Genomic DNA, 27220 nt, shown 5'->3' with positions numbered 1-27220 from the left:
TGTGCTGTGTGCATTGCTGAGAATATCTGGTGAAATTCAGTTGATTTGTGCATTTTAGTCCGAAACATATCCGAGTTTTTTGTAGTCATATCTAGATAAACAAATACACTGTATAATATTCTTACACTTACATGCATTTGTAGTACATTTCTAGCCAAGTCTAGTCAGCGCCAAGATCTGTAACTAAGCACAGGCCATTGGGCATGCACAGATACAAAATCTCAACATGAAACTAGTTCGAACAGCTCAAAATGACTAAGCACTTAAACATATACATGATAAAACAACAATCAGAGATGGATTAGCTCACAGAAGATGTACGAATGAATGGATGCCAACTATTGCGGGCCATGTATAAATCAAGCCCTACGTTCCTGCATCCTAAGAAGACAACTAAGGGTCGTTAAAAAACACAAACAGTTGAGTTCTTTATTAGCAAGCTAATTTCACATACATAACAAAAGACAGCGCACAACTCTCCCAACAAAAAAGGCACAGAACCCAAATAGTAGTAGTGAAAAAAATCTTCAACAATGTAACCAGCAGTTTCTCCACAAACGGCAAAAACATAAGCTAAGGATAGCATGTGAAGTGGAGGTGCAAGCTTCCCTCCCACATGCACAGGACTATTTGGAAATATACTTTAAGTTCCTTCAGCGGCCTCCTGAGGTTTTTTTTTTTAATGTGTGTCATCCCAACTCCAGCCTCAACCCAAACAATTGGATTGAAATGCTTATTTCATGTGTCTCTACTGTGAGAATGGACATTTTAAAATATCTTGCCCATCCATCTAATGCAGACATCTAAATTCATTTATGAACAAGTCAGGCTCCGTTTACAAGACAACTGTGTATTAAAGACAAAGATAACTTACAGGAAAACCTTGAGTGATGGGGATATCGAAATTGAAGATAAGTACCCGTGCCCGGAAACGAGTGCAGGCTCTGATGGGGTCCTTTGTACCACAAAACACACAACCGACACTAAAAGAAAAATATAACAGTAAAGAACTCGGAAATGAAAGGAAGGTTGCAAACAAGCAGAACGCTAAACCTCAGTATCTTCCAATACAGTGTATCAAATATTGAGGCAAATTGCTTGTGTAGACACCCAAATCGACACGATTAACGTATGAACATTATTTCAGGAAAAAACAGTGTAGTGATTAAAAGCATTGGTGCTCATAGGTCGAGAGCTCAGGTCCAACTTGGTCACTTGATGCAGTGTGATTAGGAAGCACCCAGAAGAGGTCAGTGGTGGTGTTTCACGAGGATTCTATTATTCTGCTGGCAGTTCAGTGTCTACTGCAACATAGGAGCATCTACGTATGGCTTTGGTTTAATATGGGACCATGAAAAATATATGTTACAAAAGAAAACTTCGTGCTGAGAAAAAAAATTGGAGCTGCTTATATAACATTCCTATCAACATCACATGCAGACAAACATGAGGAGAAATCCATTTTTATTGTCTGGAATTATAGCATAGCTGTCGCCAGACAATTATATGAGCATCATTAGAGAGGGACTTTGGCTCCGCCCACATTGTGGGATCCAGAAGTACATGTTTTGAGTGTGCATCCACAAAAGGAGTGCTTGCCCTCCACGCAGCTGTGATCATTGTTTATTTACCCAGTTGGCTGAGCTTGAACCTTCAGGAGTGCACACAACATTGTACTGCTCTAAAATGTATTGTGTTTGTCTTTCTCTGGCAGCAGCACAAATGGAAGCAGGGCAGTCATTAACCTACGGGGATTTTTTGTTCTGGCAACGGTCACCTGACCTTTTAGCTACACCAATGTTATTCTACAGTTCTTTGCTTCCACACAAATACATATTCATTCCCATACTATCTACTTGTAATGCTTCACATTACCGTACAAAATTCCTTTAAAGCCTGACCAACTGGCATATTGGCAATGCTTGTTAGGTTTTCTTGTGAGCTTCCACATAATGGACATTACTCCACTTTAGAAACAACATTCAGCATAATACAAGTGAGTGGCAAGTCAGAGTAACAATTCAAAAAGTAACAAACATGATGTGTCATTAGACACAACTGTGATGCTATTGGAGGAAATTATATTTTAATGACTTCCTGAGAGGCAGGTTAGGCCCTTAAGGCCAGAAGCGAGTTCCATAACGCTGCATTTGTAAATGCACAATTCTGTGCCTAGAGTTTCTGAATCTCAAGTCCAACTGAGGCCTGTAGCCCATCTGGGGCAATGTTGGTCACAAAAGATATTTAACAAGTTATCAAGGTATGCTGGCGGAGTCTTTCACGTGATGTCCGTGCGGCAGTCACATTCACTTTAACAGCCTTTTTGAAATCTATTTATGTTACCATACTCTTCAAAATGTTTGTGCATCTTGGAGGACACATGTCCAAGTGCAACTGACATCACAAAATTCAAGAAACAACTCCAAGAACAACTTAGGCCTTATATAAGAAAGTCCTCGGGGGTAATGTCCACAGCTGCTCCTGGACAATGTGCTCCACAGTTCTTATGGACAAGGATCCTGAGGAGAAAAAATAACTTTAAGCGCTTCACCTAGATCAAGACCCCTCTGAAAATGTGTGCCCAGATTTATAAATATTATGTGTCGGATTTATTTCACTTCTTTGATGCAGGCCCAAAGAAAAATCAAGGTTTATTTGCAAAGCAATGCACATGGCTATATGTGTTGATTAATTCCATTCATTTGCATCAGCAAGACGCTCCATGAGTGTTGCCACGCATGCACCCATTTGGCTGCAAATCCATATTTCAAAGGGTTTTAGACACGAGTTTGCACCAACATCTTGTGCATGCCTGAGGCTGGTGACTCTCTCTCCTGGTTATTTCCACGTGCGCTGTATTCTGCAGCACGCACAGAAAGAGGAAAATGCCTCCAAGGATATTTTTGAGCAGAAGGTACACCTTTTTAAAAAAAAAAAAACTATCCTGACCACAACGCAGACAACCTTGCACTATGGTGCAAGTTTTCCCCTGCATGGAGAGAACAGAACAGAACAGAACTGCATCATGTCTTTGTAGATCTGGCACAGTTCAGCTTTTTTCAGTGCAAGCATCACGGCGCAGATATTTTGCATGCTGCCCAAACTTTCATTACATCTGGGCCTAAGTTTATAGAGGGTTTAAGCATAATCAGCAGGATAATTAGGAAGGATTTAGATAAGATTTACAGATCGATGAAGAAACTGAATATTACTTTTTGCAAGACCGCATTTTCCTTTCCCACAATAATGCCATAATCTGACAATACTTCCATTTTGTCATTGAGCAATCATTTAGGTTGTGTGTGGTACTATCCTCTTTGCTCCTTAGCAATTTGAACGAGGAGACGCACCTCAAACTTAACCATATTCCCTGCGAACCAATCTCCGCCACTAATAACTAAAACTTCTCCTCCTCATCCACTGCTGCACGACTTCTCTACTTGCTCCTCCACTGTCACCTTAGATTTTAGAAATCAATTACTCACTGACGCAAACGGGGAGTGAAGACTTGAGCGAAGAAGCACCCAGAACTTAGAAGCGCAGTCTGTATTTTTTTTTACTCTACTTTTCTAACTGGATTTGTAATGCAAAATATATTGTAGACTATTTTACTGAGCCTCCAACATTGTTGGTTGTGCATAGGTTTTGTAAAATTGTTTTTTTAGGTCGATGTTATCTCATTGATTACTTAGTAAGCAAATATTTTCACTGGATTGCCTCTAGAAGGCCAACATTCCAGTTTCACAACACCGGCGATAGCGAGTTTGACAGGCTTGCAAAGCCCACCCTCAGAGGGAAAAAACAGGCGGGGGTTGTGAGCTTCAAACCTAAGCTACAAATTAAGTCCATAAAATAACTTGACAACCACGTTTGAAAAAGTTCCTACAAGTACCAATGGCTGCGAGATAGGGACTGTAAGTAGTATCAAATTTGAATATCACTCCTCTGCATACCTAGGTGACTGACTCCTGAGTTTTTTTGCCATATAAGTGCTAAGGGACCCCAAATATCAGGCACAATTTCCTTTTACATCTTTAGGGTAGTTTGTGTGTATTTTTTTTGTAACACCCTACAAATGATCGAGGCCAAATCTGCATTATTTTCCCACATGCGGAGAAAACTGTAAAGATATCCAGGGTCTGCAATTTACCCTGGAGTGGTCTGAGAAAATCGCCAATATTTGGTACTTCAAAACTGCTACAAAGGATGTGAGTTTCGTCCAAGGAATGACACTAATACATGTTTGAATACAATAAAAACACACGTTTCCCAGTATTCTGGAACATTACAACCAAGGAAATGTTTTGATTTTCGACCTACTTGCAGTTTTTGGGTCAAGTAGGTGTGAACCCAGAAAGCTATACATGTCTAAAAACTCGCCTTTGTAGTTTGACCAAACACCTGTGATGACCAACAATTGATCTGTTCCTTACAATTATTTTTTCACTGTGTACTGTGCATGCTTCACATGGCAATGAAAAAATAATGCGAGTAGAAATTGGGTTATGGATAGCTTTGCTTTTTTTTTATTGTACCCACGAATCAGGTTATACAATTAAAGACGGGACATTCGTACAACTCAGAAATGTGAGAGAATGTCTTTAAAGAAATGATTTTGGAAACTCACAACTGAATAGCAAAGGGTTCTGAGAAAACCAAAAAATAACAAACTGTCTACCATCTTGTGTTACCACATTGTTCGTGAGAAAAATGATACTTCACATATGGGTAAGTCTAACAAAGGATTGTGATTGGCCAACAACATGACTATGGCAAATGTTATTTGAAGAAGCCCATATTCACATTGGGCGGGGGGGGGGGTATGGGGGGTGGGGCTCTGCAGTATTTGTGCCAGGGAATCCACCCAAACCCAGACAATACTGAAAACTAGATACCTTGATAATCCAAGGAGTTGTGGCTTATTTGGTCCCCACCGGTTTTAAATATCCATAATGTTGTGCAGACATCAAATTATGGTTAACAAATGATTTCCTCACATTTGTCAACCAAAACAAAATATTTGGGGTCAATAGCAAAAGTCCTACCATCCTGCATACCTACATGTCCCCCCCAAAAAAACCAAAACCCAGAACCATAAGCCTGTGGGTGGGTATATCATTCATGTTGGGATGGGAATGTTCCTTGTGTGGGGCACAGTTTTGCGACACTGCCCTGAGTGTCCAACTGAGTATCTGGTATTGTGGCTTTCGATTGTAGCCGTAGTCTCATACTTACCTAGTATTTGCACAAAGACCTAGGAATACCTCTTTACATGAGTGAGGTCCTTGACCTGTCCTGTTACCGGGAGGGATGCACCAAGCATGCCCTCATTAGACCAACAGTAGACTGCCATCACTATCACAGGTTTAGCATGCAAAGCGATGCTGGCAGCATACCTTGTTTAGTTGTGACCAGACTTTATCTGTGTCATTGGAGAGGATGGCTTACTGACCCATTCATGTAAAGGTTTCGCAGATACTAGTGTTAACGTCCCAAGTGTATGTTGTGCGTGTGTGACCTGTGTGGTACATACATTGTGTATAGGAGGGAATCAGAGTAAAGGAGGCCCGCCGGTTTAATTTCGGAAGTCCCGGCCATTTCATGTACAAAGATGGAGGCCAGGTGTCTTTCCAAGACAGTGCAAGTGTTTGCTGCCGTTGATGAAGTTGGAGAGAGGAGACCTAGAAAATAAAGTGGGGAAAGAGACAGAGAACCTTTAGCAATTGAACTAGATTTTTTTTGCCAAGAAGGGCTGCTAATTAGTCCCCCTGAGGTGAAGAGTGGCATTGCAATCACAGTTGTTCAGAAAGTGAAGGGTCCGTTTATGTGTGACAAGCCTTTTCTTCATTTCCTGGTTACTGTTCAGTGTAGCTTTTTAATTCCAGGTGCAGAAAGCTCACACCACATTGTGTCTCTGTTGTGTGTACTTCTGGAGACTGCTCCTGCTGTGAAGAGTACCATTCTGCACAAAGATTGCGTGTGGCGAACAGTTCGGAGAGGCCAGATGAAACAGGAACTGACTCAAAACGATTCTATAAGTACAGACAGAGAATCTACATTCCGTCTTCGTGACTGTAAAAAAGTGGGAGCCACTGACCACTTGTTGTTCCAGTCCCAAATTCTCTGTAGTCAATGAAGGGAGTGCTCCAGAGAGTACTCAGAGAGCTGATGTGCAATCAGAGCTTGAGTCTGCCTGACAGCCGGACTCCTACATATGAGAAGATATCACCAGAGTCTGACTTAAAAGGAAGACGCGGTCCCCTTGTCCTGAAGCTTCTGCAGCCAAACTTCCTGCTGAGAGACAGAAAGAGTTGCAAACCTTGCAGGAGGTGCGACTTTGCAGGCCAAGGAAGGAGCAGCTAACTCAAGAGCCTGAGCTTCTATCCACACTGGAAGGCGAGAGAGGAGAAGATCTGCATGCTCCAGATACCGAAAACAATCTCTATGTCTTGCAACGCAACAACTTGTGAAGTTGTGCCTGAGCAGACTGTGCCACTGCCACAAGGTTGTGCCCACACAGACTGTGATGCTGTGAGATTGGGAATCTGAGTTTGAGCTGACTTCACAGCTGAACATTGTGAAGCTCTGCTTGAGCGGACTGGTCAATGACTTTGAAATGCACTGGAACAGACTGTGCTGCTAACCCAGGAATGAGAGTCAGAAGAAGACTACCTTGAGGCAGCCAAATGAACCTTGCCCTCACAGCCATCACCCATACCCAAATTATAGCATATGCAGATGATACCCAGTTGGTGTTTACTTAGGGAAAATCTAAGTGCCCTACGTCCTTGGCATAAAACTGTTTGGTAGCAATTTTTCAATGGCTCTCCTCAGCACAGCATAAATGCAATGAGGAGAAGCCAGAAATTCTCCTGTACGGGACCCACCCTCCCCTCAGTTTCGAGAATCTCTAAGGCCAGCAGAGTTTCCAGTGTCGCCTCCTCGGGGCAACCCGCAAAAAATCTGGGAGTCTGATTTGAGGAAAATGTATCCTTCTCCATCCAGATAAAGAAGTTGATGGGGACCTTTTTCGGGCTACTTAAAACCCTCAAGAAATGTCTCCCGTTTCTCCCTAGAGCAGCTAAGGAAACAGTGGTTTGGGCCTTGATACTCTCTCGACTCTGCGAATGCTCTGTATTCCGGCTTGCCGGACTATCTTCTTCGGAAACTGCAGACTGTCCAGAATGCTGCTGCTAGACTTGTCTTTAACATCCCAATGAGAAGCAGTGTTCGGCAGTATCTACGTCAACTACATTGGCTGCCGGTGGCCAATCGAGTCAAGTTTAAAGCATTGACTCTGGCCCATCGTGCTCCGTATGCCCTTGGTCCTTCTCAACTCCAGAAGAGGTTCCTGTTTTACACCCCCGCCAAGCACCTTCGATCATCATCTCAGTTCCTGGCCCATACTCTTCGTTTTCGGCTCCCAAGAATGGGGAGGAGCTCACTTGCTGTTAGAGCCGCTACGATCTGGATCTCACTTCCGCTGGCTCTCCGCAGTATTCAGGATGTTGGTTCATAAAAAAAAAAACTGAAGACCTACCTGTTTGACTAATTTAACCTCACTTCTCTGTATCCTTCTCTCTTTGTGCTCGCGTCGGGACACTCCTCAGAGTATCTGCGAGCGGTATATGATTAAATAACATAACATACGCATCCGAAGGAGGATTACAACCAGCCAGAAACCTATGACCATGCCGGAGCCTACATGCTTGCAGGCTCTGGGAGGCACCCTCTGCTGCTGCAATCCATAAACTTGATGTGAGTGCAGGAGCACTCCCAGCCAGTGCGTTTCCTCTCAGAAGAGAGCGAGAGAGAGCCCAACATGTGCTGAAGGTCAACACTATGGCAGACGAACAGACAAAACTTGGAAGTGGTTAGATAAGGACTACTGGGACTAAGAAGAGTAACTGGGTGTAACACTACACCTGTACTGGATACATGCCCAAGACAAAACTCGAACCAGGGAGAGAGTGAGGAAAGTCGATTACCAGCCCCAATCACAGTTGCCCTGCAAAGTGGAGGATCCAGATCTATGACCTGTAATGTGTAATATTGAGTTTGCTGTGAGTATTACAAGTACTTCCTTTTAACAAAGATGAGAACCAGGTATGGCAATCTGTTATTGTTCTCCTGGGTGAATGTTGAGTGCTGGGCTTGAAGAACAAGTTACTTACTTTCGGTAACAACTTATCTGATAGAGACTATCTAGCTGCAGATTCCTTACCATAGAATATTCCCCTGGTGTTCGACTGGATCTGGAAATTGTTCAATAAGCAGCACCCCTCCTCGCCAGCAGGTGGTGTGGGTCGGCTCTGGGTAATAATGTGAGATCCGTCAGTGGCAGAAGTGACATATGTCAGCGCCTGCACGAGAGGAACTAAGCGCCTCCGTCTGCTTTGACTAGAAATAGTTTTTCGCAAGAATTGATTGGCAGTATCGTCACCATCAGGCTCAGGCTGAGATAGTCCGGTCTGAGACCCAAACTGTCCCCTTCTGTCTTGATAAAGACCCGTCGCGACCACCAACTGGGGCGCATAAGGATCGAAACGTCGACGAACATCATAGGCCCAGAAATACCAGGATCCGGATAGGAAATCTAGGAGTCCTTGGTTTAAAATTGTTATCTGGCCAACGAAGATATTTGTATATACCTGTACATAAATTGCACTGTATATTTCTTCATTCACTGAGCACTTTTCACTGAAAGTCACTTCATACTGGACAGTCACTGCAAACATTGAATGTTATCTAAGAATGATTGCAATTCGGATACCAAATGTTTGGAATTTCTAAATACAATTATTTGATTACATGGTTTAAAGCTTTTGAGAATTTATTTCTCAAATTGTTGGACTTGTATCAGAGAGTTTGTGGTCTCATTTAATGAGTGTTTTTCAAAAGTAATTGGTCCGACCCAACAGAACCATTTTTATTTTAACTATAAAGGTGCCACGAGCACGCTGTCCGTTTCTCTTTGTGAATTTCCGGAACAGAAGCACAGAGCCACGAGGAACACTGATCAATGGTGTGCCAAGATAGGGCCCTAGAAGGGGTGAACCTTATATTCTAAAATCCATTTACAGAGTGGGGAAGATGGGAGAGTCAGTAAGGAACCTGCAGCTACATAGAGTCTCTATTATGTAAGGTGATATCAAAGGTAAGTAACTTTTTCATCTTTTAGAGACTTCTAGCAACAGATTCCCTACCTTAGAATAGATACCCAAGCAATAGAAGGCGGGGTTGTGATGCGGATTAGACTATAAAGTCCTGTAGGACTGAATGGGCAAAGTGACTGTCATGCCAGACCTGCCTGTCCAGGCAGTAGTGCTTCGTAAATGAGTACAAGGAAGACAGATATCCAGGACATGAACTCTGTGAGCTAAAACAGTGGTCACTGCCTTAGTCCTGGTAGTGAGCTCGCAAGCCCTAAGAAGGTTGCAATATGGCCAGTGCATAACAGATTTTGAAGCAGAGCGCGGTCTACAGTGAGAAGATCAATTTCTACACCGCCTACCCTTTCTTACCCCCTATGTACCCCACAAAGAGTTGATTGCCTACTTACAAGTCTTTTGTGTGGTCATGGTAGAACGACAACACTTTTTTTGAGACAAGCTGGAGGAGTCTCTCCTCTTCTTTAGAGGAGTGAGGAGGAGCATAGAATGTAGGCAGAGTGATAGATTGGCCTACTTGGAAGGGAATGACCACTTTTGGTAAAAAGGATGCTCAAGTCCAAAGTACCAGTTTGTATGGGTAGATTGTAAGGTCTGAAGGATGAGCAACTCACTGACCCTACCGGCAGGTGTTAATGCCACCAGAAAGGCAGTCTTGAGTGGATAGTTGTGGAGCGTCTCAAAGCAGTGCACATCGGGAACGTAAGATCGAAATTTAAGTCCTACTACTGCATAATAAGAGACACTGGTAAAAATATATATTGGAGACCATTCAAGAAACTACATACAATAGGGGATTTAAAAATGGATGTCCGGTCTGATCACTTGTGTGATCTCAAAATGGAATCAAGTATTACCTACTATTTCAGTGTCTAAATACGCTGGGTCACACGACTGGAATGTCATATAGCCCTGAAAAGGGATTTAATCCTTATGAAGGCACTGAAAGAGGAGGTCATGCTTTATGCCATTTAGAAATCACACCAGTTTGGAACGCACAACCCAGATGAAGTCCTAGGGGATGAAACTCGTTGGCTGGGTTGATTAGAAAATATAATGTGTTAACAAATGAATACAAGGTGGATATTGAACGCATTCTGAAGACTCCTGACAGTTGAATCTTATTCTTGTTGATATGATCTTAAACATTGGACTGCCTGAATTGTGGATGGAAACACAATAATACAGTAAACACTCCTTTTCAAATTGTTGTAGTGTATGTTGGACTGATATTAGCAGAGAGGCAAACAACGTCAGCCCTTATGGATGAGGCCCAGTAGCTCTGGTTTGCCATGTGAGCCCCCCACCCCCACTTCTCCTGAATTAGGTCAGACAATATGGAACAAGCAAGGGCCAAAAGTGCACTCATGCCAAGTGACATTTATAGAAGTAAGATAATGAATAAATAAACTTTGTATGCTTGGGTTTGAAATTGGCTGGCATCCAGGGAATCATAAAAACCATGATATTTTTAAAAACTAGCAGCCAAGAAGAATCCAGGGTGATGAGGCTGGTCTCAAGGTCACCACCTTATTTATACAGAGTGACCAGCAAAGGTCAAACAATGTCTACAATACCCACACTTTGTTCACATTTATGTGAATGAAAAATATAGAATTTGTATGCAACTGCCCTACCGTCATGAGCTCCCACACTTCTCTGTATAATAAGGCACTACAAATGTGTTGGTGAGCTCAATGTGGGGAACAGAAATAGACAAAAACTGTGACCATGTCAAGGGACTTAGAAATATGACAAAATAGAAATATTTGCCCTAGGGGAATCACCATAGTATTTGGGCCAGTTACTGACTGGTACCTAGGTATGGAAGCCTACCAACCCCAGGCATTGGCGTATCTTGAAGTCCCAGTTATATTCAGGATCTGGTCATTGCATGAATTCAACTTTTCGTAACTCAGAATGCCAGGCAAATGTCAAGCTACATGCAAAAACAAAACTTGCAACTTCCTTACACTGATTGAAGAGGCCATAATTCGTGGCTAGTGCCATAAGTCCATCACTCTTTCTTTTTTACAGCTTTTTTTTAATAAGTATTACAAGGACACCACTACCACATAAGTCATTTTTTAAAGCCCACTTCATACATCTGGACAAAAAGGCTGAAATTAGTGGGAAGCAGTTTGTTGTAGCACTTTCCACCATTAAAAAATATTTTGAAGTATATGTTTTTTTCAACAACCCGCAACCTTTGTTTTGACAAAGGATTCATTGAGCTTTAGCCTTCTGGTCATACAAAGTCAGCAGCCTAAAATGAAGTAAGAGACTTATCGAAGCAACCAAGACTTGCCCTTGACCATTTCAAGGCGACTAAAATCTCTCAAGGCCATCCTCCATATCCAAAAAGTTAAAACTTCTAGAAACACTTTCAGTTCTTATAATAGAATTATTTAGGGTGAGAATAGGGATACGTAGCACACATTATACCCCCATTTTGAAGATTTCGAACATGCCTTTAAGAAAAACTTTAAAAAATAAAGCCTTCTCCAATATGGACCACAACAATTAGTAATACGTCTCATGAGAATAGAGAGCAAGTGACTTGTGTAACAAGATAGACAACAGTCTAAGGGGCTCAGTCTTGATTGATCAGCGAAAGAGAATGAGAAACCTGGATAAAGGGGGTCAAAAAGCACTTTTCCATTGCCCGCTGGTCTCCCCAATTTCTAATACTTTCAGACTAACGGATCAACAATGACATTTTCAGTAGAAAACCCTAAAGCAACTGTGATCAGCATAAGAATAGAGAACAAATATAGCTAAGTAGCATTCAAAGATTTGAAGCATGGCTTTCTCCAAAAGGTCAGAGCTCCAAGCACTGTTCAGGAGGACTTCCAAGAGCCACAGCAACAAGACATTATTTTGAAATAACATGATAAATGATTACTTTCAGGCGACACGCACAGTCTGCTATATTTCACACTCACTTGATTTTGATAATATCCATGCCCGTCAAAGTGAGACTAACTTGATCTCCCGCTGCGGCCCAATCAACAGGTTCGTCATGTAGTGTAATTCCTGGAAATTAGTTTAAGCAAAAATCTATGGTTAGGTGTCCGAGTTATCTGCTGAATTCAAAAGTGGTTTCCCCATTTCTGTTTCATCATTCATTACTCATCAAACTTCAGAAAAAGTGCTCTACAAACCTATTTGCCCTTTCAAGCTCTGAGTGAAGCAATTTCCTTTCTACATGACGTTTTGCTGCATCAGAAACTAAAGTATCCTCAGCTCTGTTCCTACTGCAAATTTTCATACACACCAGTTTTACAATTTAGAAAGTGTAACGAATATTAAAATATAACACAAATAAATAACTAGATTCATAGACTGTTTGTTGAGATGGTTATTCCCTTTGGTGGCAATCTAATGTCTTATGGTGGCCTCAGCATGTAGTCATTTGGTGCCAACAGTGTGTACATAAGGAAAAGAAAAAGTGATTGGTGGTTGTGAGAGTCAGACACAGAGAGGTAGGAAAACTGAGTACAATCTTAAAGTGCCCTGTGAATGCACTCAAAAGACCAGGTCTGCGCTATTTATTTTGCTTGATACCTAGGACAATGCTAAGGTGATGGAGCGTGCAAGAAACAGCACACATAATTCAAAATGTCATGGGATTAAAAAAGTGCCATATTTAGAAAGAGAGGATTCCAAAAATAAGAAAATATCAACTGAAAAGAAACTGTAGTCAATAACAAGGGAGTCGACTTACGACGGAATAAGGAAAATAAAATAAAAAAAATAATAAAACCACTCACATTGCGCTTGCCGCATTGTGAAGTCAGCGATGCACAGCACAAGGCAAGTGGTTTTATTTTATTTTCCCGATCCCACCGTACGTTGACTTCCCCCCCCCCCCCCCAGCCCTAGCCCCGCCCCATCCCACCAGCTCTTACCTGTGCCAGCCTTGTCTGACTGCCACACCCAGACTGTGTATTCCAACCCCACGCCCTCACCCATCTCCAAGAACACAGATATCACTGATTCTTTTCAAGGCTCTAAGGTTATAGCATTTTGATTATCCCAACAAAAGTTCTATAAAAAAAAACAGAACACACAAAACAAGACAGCAAAGAACCAGCGGTTCAAGTAAACAAAATGAGCATTGAATGCAAAATCTAGAAGATACAAAAACGAAATTAGAATAAATTGGGCCTGAAAACACGTAAAAAAATATTTGACATTTGTAACTGAAGTCGCTAATCAGCTATTCAATGTTTTTTGTTTTTGTTTGATGCAAGGAAAAAACTCACGTCTACTTCTTAAAAAGGGGAGTTTTATCTTCAGATGTTAACATTTTGTGCACACATACCTTTAACAGTGCAGGTTTCATTAGGGGGCATTGCTAGTATTTTGTCCCCACTTTGGACATAGCCAGCTTCTATTTTACCGGTCACACAGAATCCTGCTCCTTGATCTAGAAAACATGGACAGTAGGTTACGGATACCTTACTTAGTTTATTTTTAAGACCACAATTAAACACTGCAATGTCTCATCTGCTTGCACACGCATCTGCCCCCCCCCCCCCAAAATACAATTGTGTGTGTATATATATATATATATATATATACACATACATATACATATATATACATACACACACACACACCCACACATATACATATACATATATATGATTAAGGAGTTTGGGATTATACACTGGCCATGAATTCATTATCTGCAACACCATTGTGTGAACTTTAAGACCAGAGTAGTCCTGACTAAAAGCATGAATGCCCAAAACACACCGTTAATTTACTCGCATACATTGCCTCCTATGGACTGTAGCCTTTGGCATAATTAGCAACTACTGGAAACTTTAGATGTAATAAAAGAGTGTGAAGTCTGAACTACCCCCAAGCCTTATTGTGCAGGTTTGATCAACGCTAGCTGGCAGTCTCAAGAAGGCTGTACAGGGGCAGTTTTAAGCACTGTAGATTCTGCCTGTATTGCAACAACTCAAATAAATCCCCAAAAGGAGATTCACTGAGCAGTGAGTATTGAACACAAATCAGCTAAATAAGCTCTGTGAGCTTCCTTTCGCTTATACTTATAAGTTGACCAGAGAGCTACAGATCACATATGATCAATGTTGTAGTACTTTGCTATTCTTCTCTGACAGATTCAGAGTCCTCCAAGTCATAAGTAACAATGTAGCCTGAAAAAGAGGTTTTGAGGATAACTGTCCAGCTTGTTATTTAGGCTATGTAATCAACAAAAACATTATGAGCAAGTACTCATGATTATAACATTGGAATGTTGAAAGTTTCACTGAAGGCAATGGAGGGCTTATAATGGCTGATATATGCCCAGAGCTCCAACATTCCAATGTCTGACTTCATATTTCTCCCTTTGTTAATTTAGAAAATGTAACCCTTAGTGTGTGGAAGCCTCGAATAGCCTTATAGCCCTTTTGTTTCGGGCTATACCAGTTGTTAAAGGTTCTCTCCTTCCTTAGTGGGCGATGAGAGTTCAGGAACCTTAACATTGCTGTCGGTACAGCCCTCGGCAGCAGGCTATATTCCAAACTTGATGTCAACTGATTTCATGATGCTTAGCCTCCTATACAGTAGGGTAAGTCAGATGGTAAAACGCTAAAAATCACTAAGAGTGAATCACCAAAACCACTAGTTGTATGTGCTCTAGGAATCAAGCTGCACTTCACGGACTATCCCCAAATAGGGAAAACCCAGTCTGGGGTCCAGAAGGGCTTTTTTTATTACACAGTGGACTCAATATTTGTGACCCGACAATAGATGCTATATGTCATTTTGTGTTGTTCACTTGAATACATGGCCTGGGAGGGTATCTGGAGTGTACCTAGAGTTTGCCCCCTCATAGTAAAGGATACCTTCTGCCCCTATGGAGTCTGCTGATAGCTGAGATTGTATAGAAGAGCAGACAATATTAGCTGTATCCAGTAAAATCCATACAGTATTTCATTACTCAGGGCTATATCTTCACTACGTCTGTGCTGCACATTTGTGCTTACATGTGGCATGCATGGAGAACTAGTGCAGTATTAACAGTGTCCAAGGCACAGATTCCATGCAGCACAAGTCAGTGGTTTCTATGCCATCAGAGCAGCTGCCATGGGTTTCATCTCAAAGACGTCACAGCACTCTCAACAGTCTGGTTTTCAGTGGTATTAGAAATTCAGTCTAGTCTAGAGCCCTGCAAGAACAAAAAACACTTACCAAACTAGTTCTGCTACTTGGCAGAAGTGTCTACAGATCTTGGAGATATGGTAATGGTCCCACATCCTCTCAATGTGGGTGTCAAATCCATACAATCCATGACTTAAGGGAGGACACATCACCCCTTTTCCAGCTTGAGAGAGACTTAAAGATAATATGTCTTTGGCTCAGGCTGGAAAAGCCAATTCCAAAATTGTTATTAAAAACTCTTCAGCCATACCTATTCTAACATACCCAGATGTAAAGGTTTCACTCAATCCTATATCCTGTTTCCCCATTTTCAGGAGCAAAACAGTGGGTTTAAAGCCAGTTGCTGTGCCATGTCAGATACCCAAACGTTTAAATCCCAACCAACCGTGAATGAGATACAATCCTAGTTTGGTACCAATGGTGGCTACTGTGGGTGTTAGTACATTTTCATCATAAGTAGTTCGACTCATACTTTGGAGACTGCTGGAAACAAAATTGTTTATTTTTATTTTGGTAAACGCCCCTTGTCACTGATTGACTACCAGCAGCCAAGAACTGCATTAAGGTAACACAGGAATTTGACTATAGACCATTATGTTGGCTGGCTAAAATCTTAATTTTTTGTTGATGTGTATCCCATTCTAGTTTCTGATCAGAGGGCTTCTGGTCGTTTGCAACACTTCTAGGCTTTATTGAAGTTTTGGATGAATTTTGGAAGCTTGGATATCAATCGATTCAGCTATTCTCCTTTGCAATGCAGGGTCATTGAGAAACTAGTCAAAATGTTGGTGAGTAAACAGCATTTTAATACTCTGTCTGGGACCTTCATTTCAGTGACTGGAGCAGGCAAACCAAGTCATATTAAAAGTACGGAGACGTGAGTGCTTCCAAAGGCAGGAAAAATCTTCATATTTTTCCCCAGATAAGACAACAATGTCTATTGGCCCGCATAATATATTGTGTTCAGGGTTCCACTGCTGCAAATACAGTCAGCACTATAAAGTATTAGAAACTTCTTGCTCTTTTGCAGGTTTTAAAAAATACCCGTTAGTGGATACAGAGTTTAAAGTGTGGTATACTGTGTTATATGAAATTTGAGTTTTAAACCTCCTAGAACGTCGTAGTAAGCTTTCTTTCCTCAACTTAACTATCTCTGTGAGTCAATTATACAAACAGTGTTACTTAAAAACACAATATTCTTGAATTCGAGGCCCTGCAACAACAGTAGTAAACGTCAGTACTAAGGATATAGCCCAGTAACCACGGAGTGCCTCAGGAATATGGGAAAAGGCATCGCATAAACTCATCGCCTGCAGCTGATTTAAGGCAGGCAATATCGTGCCAGAATAGGGCAACTTAGCTTTTATGTTCATATATGCTTTAATTCTCAGTCTTCAAGAAGAATATAAATTCTGCCAACCCAAAGTTGTACTGCACTTATTAACTTTAGAAGATATAGAGTGCACCAACCTTTAAACACGTCAGATGCACATAATCTAAAGGGTTTGTCCACTGACCGTTGAGGTGACTTGAATAAATCTGGAAAACAAAATATAGAAACACAAAATTCAACAAGCAGTTGAGGAAGAAACTTCTCACATACACTGTAGCACATTACATTTTTTCAATGTAATTTGTAAAATATAAACGTTTTAACAATAAGGAATACATTGCATGATCAATATAATGTAATTGAAACTGCTTCAGCAATCTCTCTGTACTCCAGCTTCTTAACACTTTTTAACATGTAAAGCATATAAACAGATTGGTCACCTTAAAATACACTTAAGACCTGGCAAGGACAAGGAGATTAAGTTTATAAAAATGAACTGTATTAGGCACAACAGCATGCAGCAAGATGGCTGTCAGAATAGAGGGATCCAAAACTCACTTTTTGGCTTTCTCAGCCCTTCGCTTAAATGTTCTGTGGTTGTTCTAGGACTTTTAATGCTCCTACACGAATGTCGGCTGAGACAGCCCTTACCCAGTCTCTTTTTCGTGACCTTTGAAAATGAAAACCTGGTGGTGTGACCATGACCTGTGCAGGGGCTACTAAATAAGAGGAACTGTCATGACAAGAGATGTCTTGTGATCACTGTTCATTGGAATAAAGAATGAGACTGAAATGTTTGGACGAGTAAAGCTTGGCTACTTGTACCCAATTCACAGTCTAATGAAGTGCTATAACTTTGTATCCATTGCTGCCGACTGTAAGCGGCACCTCCAACCTACCAGGGCCCGGAAAACACAGGTGAAAACAGAGGAAATGGAGGGAGAGGCTCCAGGTGATATACTGAACCGTATGGGAGTGAGTGGAAGCAGCATGCTTTTGTGGGATCAGCACTAAGCCTACTTAGTCAGTGAAACCGCCTTCAATGGTTTTACTTGAATTAATTATTGATTAGAGTCAAGCTTAGCAGTGAAAATTAAAATCACTCAAGGAGCAGTTCACTTATGATCAACACTATGGGCAGCTATACTGTAGAAATCAATGTGGTCTACAAACTGACAAGTTACTTACCTTCGGTAACGCCTTATCTGGTAGAGACATAATCTAGCGCAGATTCCTCACCTTAGGACTGATCTGGCATTAGGCTGGATCCGGAAGACTTTTGTTCGAGCATGCCGGTAGGTGGTGCCCGTTGGGTCCGCGTAATGTCGACATTGTCTGCAACGGAAGGGACGTCCACGTCACCTATATAAGCGCCACGTCAGCACGCGGATGTCGGTTACTTTCCACTCCAGAAGTACAGAGCCATGAGACAGTGGTGTGTTTAGAACAACTAGGGCCCTGAAAGGGATCAGCCCTGTCCCTAAAAACCTGTCCACAGTACTGGGAGGATGGGGTTGGTAAGGAATCTGCAGCTAGATAATGCTTTTACCAGATAAGGCGTTACGGAAGGTAAGTAACTTGTCCATCTGATACAGACATCAGGCCGCAGATTCCCTACCTTACAATAGATACCCCAGCAATACCATCCCCGGAAGAGGGACTGTGGACAAGTTTGGACCAGGACATTCTACAGGACAGACCGGCCATGAAGGCTATTCCCTGCAGACTTGACTGTCCACGCAGTAGTGCTTAGCAAACGTGTGCAGTGATGACCACGTCGCTGCCTGACAAAAGTCAAGGACTGTATCATCATGTTGCAACGCTGTGGTCACAGCCTTTGCTCTGGTGAAATGGGCTCTTAAGCCTTCAGGAGGCTGTGTCTTGGGCAGAGCATAGCAAATTTTGATGCAGAGGACGACTGATCGTGAGAAAGTCCTCTTCTGCACCACATAACTTTTCTTTGATCCAACGTAGCCCACGAAGAGTTGGTCCTCCACCCTGAATTCTTTAGTGCAATCACGGTACAACGATAACGATCTTTTGGGTCCAGACGGTGGAGGCGCGCCTCTTTATAGGGTACAGAGCAGCATGGAAAATAGGCAAGGAGACTGATTGCCCCACGTGGAACAGTGTTACCACTTTTGGTAAGAAAGAGGTCATAGTGCGAAGCACCAACTTACCAGGGAAGATTGTCAGGTAAGGAGGCTTGCATGGCAGAGCATGCAATTCGCTCAACCCTCCTGGCAGAAGTTATTGCCACTAAAAAAGGTTGTTTTGATGGAAAGCTGCCTGAGGGGGCAGGCGTGAGAATTTGAACAGAGCGCACATCAGGAAGGTGAGAACCAAATTAAGATCTCGCTGAGGCATGATGAATGGGGCAGGCAGGAGCATATGTAAAAGTCCCTTAAGAAATCCGTTTAAAATAGGGGATTTAAATAAAGAGGGTTGATCTGGCAGCCTCCAGAAGGCAGACAAGGACGAAAGAACGCCAGAGTAGGGCTTTGCTGGGCAAGGGTCAAAATAAAGAGAAGGACTTGAGAGGGGGAAGCAGAAAGACTTCGGCAAGAAGATCAAATGCTGTTAACTGACACCACTCAATCTTCAAACAAGAAGACTTAGAGTTGAAAGGTTCGGGTAGAGGACCATCTCCTACTGCTGCGTCAGAAGAGCCTCCTAAAGGGGAAGCCTGATCAGATGAACGATGCTCAGTTGGAGAAGGGCCCGGTCGCTCCTGATCACTCTGGATAGGAGTGGTATTGATGGAAAGGCTTACAGGAGGCTGAGTGCTTCTCGAGACGTTAAGCGTCACTGAGTGATTGAAGCCTTGGAAACTCTAGCATGCAAAACTGCTTTCATTGCGCTTTCATGGCAGAGAAACAGATCTAACCAAGGTTCTCCCCACTTCTGAAACAAACCTTGCACCACTACCGCATGGAGAAGCCATTCAAGATCTGCTAGGCATTGACATCTGCATTTATCCACCCTAGGGTTCAGGAACCCTTCAGGTGTTTAACCTCCAGGGATATGCCCTGCTGTTCCAGTCATATCGAGAGATGCAGGGCCTCTTGACAAAGGGGCCAGGACCCCACCCCATCCTGTTTGTTGCAGTACCACAAGGCAGTGGTGTTATATCTGAACACCTGAACCAGCTTTCCCTTGATGGAAGGAATTAAAGCTTTCAATGCCAAGTGAATCGCTCGGAGCTCCAGCAAGTTGATGTCGAGTCTAGATTCCACTGGAGACCAGAGTCCTCTGATTTTCACCTCTCCCAGATAGCACCCCATCCCAGGAGTGATGCATTTGTCACTACTGTGTGATCTGGTTGGGGAAGGGAGAGGGGTCTGCTTTGGACCCAATCGCAATTGGTGAGCCACCACTGCTTATCCTGTGCAGTTCCATCCGAGACCTGGACCATGTTGGAGAGGTGTGATGACCTGTCATCCTGGGTTTTCTGGTTCCATGTTGGAACCTAGAGTTTGGAACCACATGACACCAAGGTTCCCATATCTTGTAATTCCATGTTTGTCAGTTGTTAGCTGACTGTTGGTTGGGGCTGATTAAATATTACCTACTGAACTTAATCCAGTGTGAATCTCACTTTATTACAAGAGGCTCCTCTGATGATGCGCCCACTGGAACCTCAGGTCCCACTGCAGAGCCTGCATATGCCATCTGGCATGCATCACCAGCAAGATGCAGGAAACCATGAGACCCAGCGGCCTCAGTCTCACGAAAATCCAGGATAGAGGCTGAAACATAGGCATCGTAGCCGGAATATCCTGGACTCAGGAGGATAGGCCCGAAACTGCAATGTGTCTAGAACAGATCCGATGAAAGGGAGAGTCTAAGAGGGAGTCAGGTATGACTTTTGGCACATTGATAGTGAACCCCAGCGAAAGCCTAGAGAGGGTACACCTGCAACAGTCTTCGAGATAGGGGTTAGACTGGCAACCCTGATCTGCACAGATCAGCTGGGACCACCGCCATCACCTTCGTAAACACCTGAGGGGCACTGGTAAGGTAAAAGGGGTGAACTGAAAGTGCTCATGGCCGACCGTGAAAGGCAGATAGCGCTGAAGGGCAGGCAGGATGGGAATATGAAAATAGGCATCCTGCAAGTTCAAGCTACCATCCAGTCTCTGGCGTCTAGGGCAGATGACCTGAACCAAAGTGAGCATTATGAACTTTTCCTTTTTGAGGAAGTAGTTGAGGACTCGCAGATCTAGAATAGGGAGAAGGCCCTTGTCCTTTTTCGGGACCAGAAAGTTGCAGGAATAGCAACCATAGCCTACTTCGAGCCCCAGAACCCTCTCTATGGCTCCCTTGGGCAATAGTGTGCGGACTCCCTCTTGAAGCAAGTTCAGGTGGTCCTCTGTCAGCCAGTCGCACATCAGAGGCATGGAGGGAGTTGTAGTCTCGAATGGAGGGAGTAGCCCTTTTGCACTATCTTAAGAACCCACTTGTCTGATGTGATGTTTTGCCAATGGTAGAGGGGATGGCTAATCAGGTCACCAATCAGCCGCCCATGATCTTGAAGGGCCAGACTAGGAAGGCTGTAGGGGGAGGAGCTGATTGACTACCCATGGCCGCCTGACCCACGGGGTCGAAAGGAGCTGCACAAACAGCTGCATAGAGGTGGCTAAACTTGAGCAGTCTTCTGGCTGGCATGGCTGAAAGATCCTCCCGTGGCCTGGAGAGGGGTGAAAAGCAGACAGGGGACGGGTGGTCACTGAGACATCCAAGGACTAGGACATAGCCTGCGAGTCCTTAAAGCGCTTCAGGGTCATGTCACCCTGGTCTCCGGAGAGATGGGTGCCATCAAAGGGCATGTCCGTAAGGGAAGCCTAGACATCCCCAGAAAAGCCAGAGGTTCTGAGCCAGGCATGGCGTTGAACAGTCACAATCAGTGACATTGCTCAGCCCAACTAGTCAGTGGTGTCAAGCCTACAATGAATGGTGAACTTTGCTGCATCTCTCCCATCTGACACCACTTGGAAGTGAATGGCCCGGGCCTCCTCCAGATTTGTGGCAGCACTTGCTCAACAGTTTCCTAAAAGGAGTAGGTGTAACGGACCAATAGGCATGCACGGTTCACTGACCGCAATGCAAGACTGGCAGAAGAAAAATAAATCTTCTTGCCCCAACTATTCAGCCTCATGAATTCGCTGTTTGGAGGTGCGGAAGGAAACGCACATTGTGAGATAGAGGCTCGGACCACCAAAATCTCCGTGGTAGAGTAATTGGTGAGGATTTCTGGGTCACCTGAAGCCAAGGGCGATGGCTTCGGGCGATTGTGCTGTCCACAGGAGCCCTTGTGCTGGGCACAGACCTGTTTCCCAGAAGGACATCAGTTAAGGCCTCGCTGAAAGTTAGGAGGGGTTCCAAGGAGGAGACACATGGCCGAAGGACCTCTGCCAAGATATTTGTCTTGACTACCACTAAAAAGAGCTGAAGGTCGAGAACCTCGGCTGCCCTTCTCACCACCATAGCATATGAAGTGCCCTCCTACAGAGTCACGGTAGGAGAAGAAAGAAGGCCAAAATCTGTGAAGGTATCAAATCCAAAGGCCTCACCCAATTCCTCATACCAGCCCATTTTATACTCAGGCTGGTCTTGTAAATGGCCCTCAGCCACACTGTCACAGCAGAGGTATATCTTGGTTCTAAGTCTAAAAAAGGTTGTTTTGATGGAAAGCTGCCTGAGGGGGCAGGCGTGAGAATTTGAACAGAGCGCACATCAGGAAGGTGAGAACCAAATTAAGATCTCGCTGAGGCATGATGAATGGGGCAGGCAGGAGCATATGTAAAAGTCCCTTAAGAAATCCGTTTAAAATAGGGGATTTAAATAAAGAGGGTTGATCTGGCAGCCTCCAGAAGGCAGACAAGGACGAAAGAACGCCAGAGTAGGGCTTTGCTGGGCAAGGGTCAAAATAAAGAGAAGGACTTGAGAGGGGGAAGCAGAAAGACTTCGGCAAGAAGATCAAATGCTGTTAACTGACACCACTCAATCTTCAAACAAGAAGACTTAGAGTTGAAAGGTTCGGGTAGAGGACCATCTCCTACTGCTGCGTCAGAAGAGCCTCCTAAAGGGGAAGCCTGATCAGATGAACGATGCTCAGTTGGAGAAGGGCCCGGTCGCTCCTGATCACTCTGGATAGGAGTGGTATTGATGGAAAGGCTTACAGGAGGCTGAGTGCTTCTCGAGACGTTAAGCGTCACTGAGTGATTGAAGCCTTGGAAACTCTAGCATGCAAAACTGCTTTCATTGCGCTTTCATGGCAGAGAAACAGATCTAACCAAGGTTCTCCCCACTTCTGAAACAAACCTTGCACCACTACCGCATGGAGAAGCCATTCAAGATCTGCTAGGCATTGACATCTGCATTTATCCACCCTAGGGTTCAGGAACCCTTCAGGTGTTTAACCTCCAGGGATATGCCCTGCTGTTCCAGTCATATCGAGAGATGCAGGGCCTCTTGACAAAGGGGCCAGGACCCCACCCCATCCTGTTTGTTGCAGTACCACAAGGCAGTGGTGTTATATCTGAACACCTGAACCAGCTTTCCCTTGATGGAAGGAATTAAAGCTTTCAATGCCAAGTGAATCGCTCGGAGCTCCAGCAAGTTGATGTCGAGTCTAGATTCCACTGGAGACCAGAGTCCTCTGATTTTCACCTCTCCCAGATAGCACCCCATCCCAGGAGTGATGCATTTGTCACTACTGTGTGATCTGGTTGGGGAAGGGAGAGGGGTCTGCTTTGGACCCAATCGCAATTGGTGAGCCACCACTGCTTATCCTGTGCAGTTCCATCCGAGACCTGGACCATGTTGGAGAGGTGTGATGACCTGTCATCCTGGGTTTTCTGGTTCCATGTTGGAACCTAGAGTTTGGAACCACATGACACCAAGGTTCCCATATCTTGTAATTCCATGTTTGTCAGTTGTTAGCTGACTGTTGGTTGGGGCTGATTAAATATTACCTACTGAACTTAATCCAGTGTGAATCTCACTTTATTACAAGAGGCTCCTCTGATGATGCGCCCACTGGAACCTCAGGTCCCACTGCAGAGCCTGCATATGCCATCTGGCATGCATCACCAGCAAGATGCAGGAAACCATGAGACCCAGCGGCCTCAGTCTCACGAAAATCCAGGATAGAGGCTGAAACATAGGCATCGTAGCCGGAATATCCTGGACTCAGGAGGATAGGCCCGAAACTGCAATGTGTCTAGAACAGATCCGATGAAAGGGAGAGTCTAAGAGGGAGTCAGGTATGACTTTTGGCACATTGATAGTGAACCCCAGCGAAAGCCTAGAGAGGGTACACCTGCAACAGTCTTCGAGATAGGGGTTAGACTGGCAACCCTGATCTGCACAGATCAGCTGGGACCACCGCCATCAACTTCGTAAACACCTGAGGGGCACTGGTAAGGTAAAAGGGGTGAACTGAAAGTGCTCATGGCCGACCGTGAAAGGCAGATAGCGCTGAAGGGCAGGCAGGATGGGAATATGAAAATAGGCATCCTGCAAGTTCAAGCTACCATCCAGTCTCTGGCGTCTAGGGCAGATGACCTGAACCAAAGTGAGCATTATGAACTTTTCCTTTTTGAGGAAGTAGTTGAGGACTCGCAGATCTAGAATAGGGAGAAGGCCCTTGTCCTTTTTCGGGACCAGAAAGTTGCAGGAATAGCAACCATAGCCTACTTCGAGCCCCAGAACCCTCTCTATGGCTCCCTTGGGCAATAGTGTGCGGACTCCCTCTTGAAGCAAGTTCAGGTGGTCCTCTGTCAGCCAGTCGCACATCAGAGGCATGGAGGGAGTTGTAGTCTCGAATGGAGGGAGTAGCCCTTTTGCACTATCTTAAGAACCCACTTGTCTGATGTGATGTTTTGCCAATGGTAGAGGGGATGGCTAATCAGGTCACCAATCAGCCGCCCATGATCTTGAAGGGCCAGACTAGGAAGGCTGTAGGGGGAGGAGCTGATTGACTACCCATGGCCGCCTGACCCACGGGGTCGAAAGGAGCTGCACAAACAGCTGCATAGAGGTGGCTAAACTTGAGCAGTCTTCTGGCTGGCATGGCTGAAAGATCCTCCCGTGGCCTGGAGAGGGGTGAAAAGCAGACAGGGGACGGGTGGTCACTGAGACATCCAAGGACTAGGACATAGCCTGCGAGTCCTTAAAGCGCTTCAGGGTCATGTCACCCTGGTCTCCGGAGAGATGGGTGCCATCAAAGGGCATGTCCGTAAGGGAAGCCTAGACATCCCCAGAAAAGCCAGAGGTTCTGAGCCAGGCATGGCGTTGAACAGTCACAATCAGTGACATTGCTCAGCCCAACTAGTCAGTGGTGTCAAGCCTACAATGAATGGTGAACTTTGCTGCATCTCTCCCATCTGACACCACTTGGAAGTGAATGGCCCGGGCCTCCTCCAGATTTGTGGCAGCACTTGCTCAACAGTTTCCTAAAAGGAGTAGGTGTAACGGACCAATAGGCATGCACGGTTCACTGACCGCAATGCAAGACTGGCAGAAGAAAAATAAATCTTCTTGCCCCAACTATCCAGCCTCATGAATTCGCTGTTTGGAGGTGCGGAAGGAAACGCACATTGTGAGATAGAGGCTCGGACCACCAAAATCTCCGTGGTAGAGTAATTGGTGAGGATTTCTGGGTCACCTGAAGCCAAGGGCGATGGCTTCGGGCGATTGTGCTGTCCACAGGAGCCCTTGTGCTGGGCACAGACCTGTTTCCCAGAAGGACATCAGTTAAGGCCTCGCTGAAAGTTAGGAGGGGTTCCAAGGAGGAGACACATGGCCGAAGGACCTCTGCCAAGATATTTGTCTTGACTACCACTAAAAAGAGCTGAAGGTCGAGAACCTCGGCTGCCCTTCTCACCACCATAGCATATGAAGTGCCCTCCTACAGAGTCACGGTAGGAGAAGAAAGAAGGCCAAAATCTGTGAAGGTATCAAATCCAAAGGCCTCACCCAATTCCTCATACCAGCCCATTTTATACTCAGGCTGGTCTTGTAAATGGCCCTCAGCCACACTGTCACAGCAGAGGTATATCTTGGTTCTCTGCTTATTGATTAAGTGGGATGAAGGGTCATAGGGTCTTGGCACTGAGTGTCCCGTTCTCCAGGTTTTCGTCATCCCCCACCAGGATTAGGTTGCCCTAATCATCCTATTAGGGTAACAGGTTGCATTTAATGCCTGTTAAGGACATTTGGTAATAAGCCTTAATTTGGTCTATAGCTGTAATCTATGCGGGTGTTTTAGTTCCATGAAGCCGGCACTGCGGATTGTAATCCTGCTGTGTGGGAATCCATAAAAGGCATTAGATACAACCTGTTGCCCTAACAGGGTGAGCAAATCTCTTACATAGCACATACACAGACCCTCAACATTTGAGACGGCTGGATCCTTTGGTACTGAAGAAAGCCATCTGACCCTTTTGGCTGAAATATGTTGACCGACCACTCACCAGGTGCTTTGGACCTATAATTACCATCTAAACACCGTCCACTTTTTTAACCTTTTCACCCCCGTGGAAAAAAAAACTACACAGGAGAGAAGATATTTTTAATAATTTTGTTCTTATTCCAACAATCTTCCCACTCACGACTGTCGCACACCAGACAGTCTACCTCCTGGTGGAGGATGAGGAATACCTGGAAAACAGGACACTCAGGTGCCAAGACCTTATGATGATTCATCCCACAATCAAATAAGAGGAAAACCAAGATATACAGCTGCTGTGAGCATGTGGCTGAGGGTCCTCATCAGAAAATTCAATGTTTTTTACCATTTCAGTACTGACTCTGGAAGCTGAATAAATCTCTGCTTCCCTCTCCCTCTTCCTGTTTTTTGGTCTTGTAAAGAGTCCAGTGACCCCTTCCATTCTCCCTCTATTCCTAGCCCTTCAAAACAAGGCTAAGGAACTGACCTAGAACCCAAGGGTGCTGTCAGCACCGGAATCGGCGTTGGTAGGTGCAGATCCATCTCTGGGTCGTCTGGAATAAGAATGGGACTGAGGCTAGCGCCACAGCAAGGAGCTGGCGGCGTAGGCAGTCTCAGTGCTCCGGCGGGGAAGGTCGAAGGGGAACAACCGGAGCCAACCTGGATCCAACACATGAACCATTGGGGGGGCATCAGCACCGGGCCAAGGGTCGCTGTTAAACCCGATGGAGCCCCCGCTGGGACTCCAGGGCCGGAAGGCGGGCTCGGATGGTCAGGTTGCCCAAATATGAGGCACATGGCGTGTCAGAATTCTTTAAGCTGAGAGGAGGTCGCTCCGGCTCCTGGAAAGGCAGGGAAGCGCGGAGCTGACCCAGGCACAGGTTCTGCAGAATGAGGCCTAGAGCGTCCAGACTACTCTGTAACTTCAGCCAACAGATGGGGAGAAATTAAAGCATGTTTCGACTTCTTGTGTTTCTTGTGCCTTTACCTAACGGACCCGATGACTTCAAGTGGGAGGATGACGATTTAGGACTCCTGAAGCGAAAGGCGTGGAGTCGAACACCAGGCCACAAGTAGCTT

At 44.4% G+C, this 27220-nt stretch overlaps 1 protein-coding gene across 2 annotated transcripts in view; it reads right to left on the bottom strand.

The window, feature by feature from the left end:
• HBS1L (HBS1 like translational GTPase) overlaps nucleotides 1–27220 on the bottom strand; it is a 640556-nt gene that overhangs the window by 57377 nt on the left and 555959 nt on the right. For both annotated transcript variants that reach the window (XM_086927450.1, XM_086927451.1), the window contains exons 11-14: nucleotides 16824–16892; nucleotides 13498–13602; nucleotides 12116–12206; nucleotides 875–983 (exon numbers count right to left, since the gene is read on the bottom strand). In XM_086927450.1, the coding sequence (XP_086783576.1) occupies nucleotides 875–983; nucleotides 12116–12206; nucleotides 13498–13602; nucleotides 16824–16892 (374 nt within the window). The remainder of the gene's footprint in view (nucleotides 1–874; nucleotides 984–12115; nucleotides 12207–13497; nucleotides 13603–16823; nucleotides 16893–27220) is intronic.

Source organism: Lissotriton vulgaris, chromosome 6 (assembly GCF_964263255.1).
Source record: "Lissotriton vulgaris chromosome 6, aLisVul1.2, whole genome shotgun sequence".
NCBI lineage: Eukaryota > Metazoa > Chordata > Amphibia > Caudata > Salamandridae > Lissotriton > Lissotriton vulgaris.
This window is presented reverse-complemented; position numbering and strand designations above follow the sequence as displayed.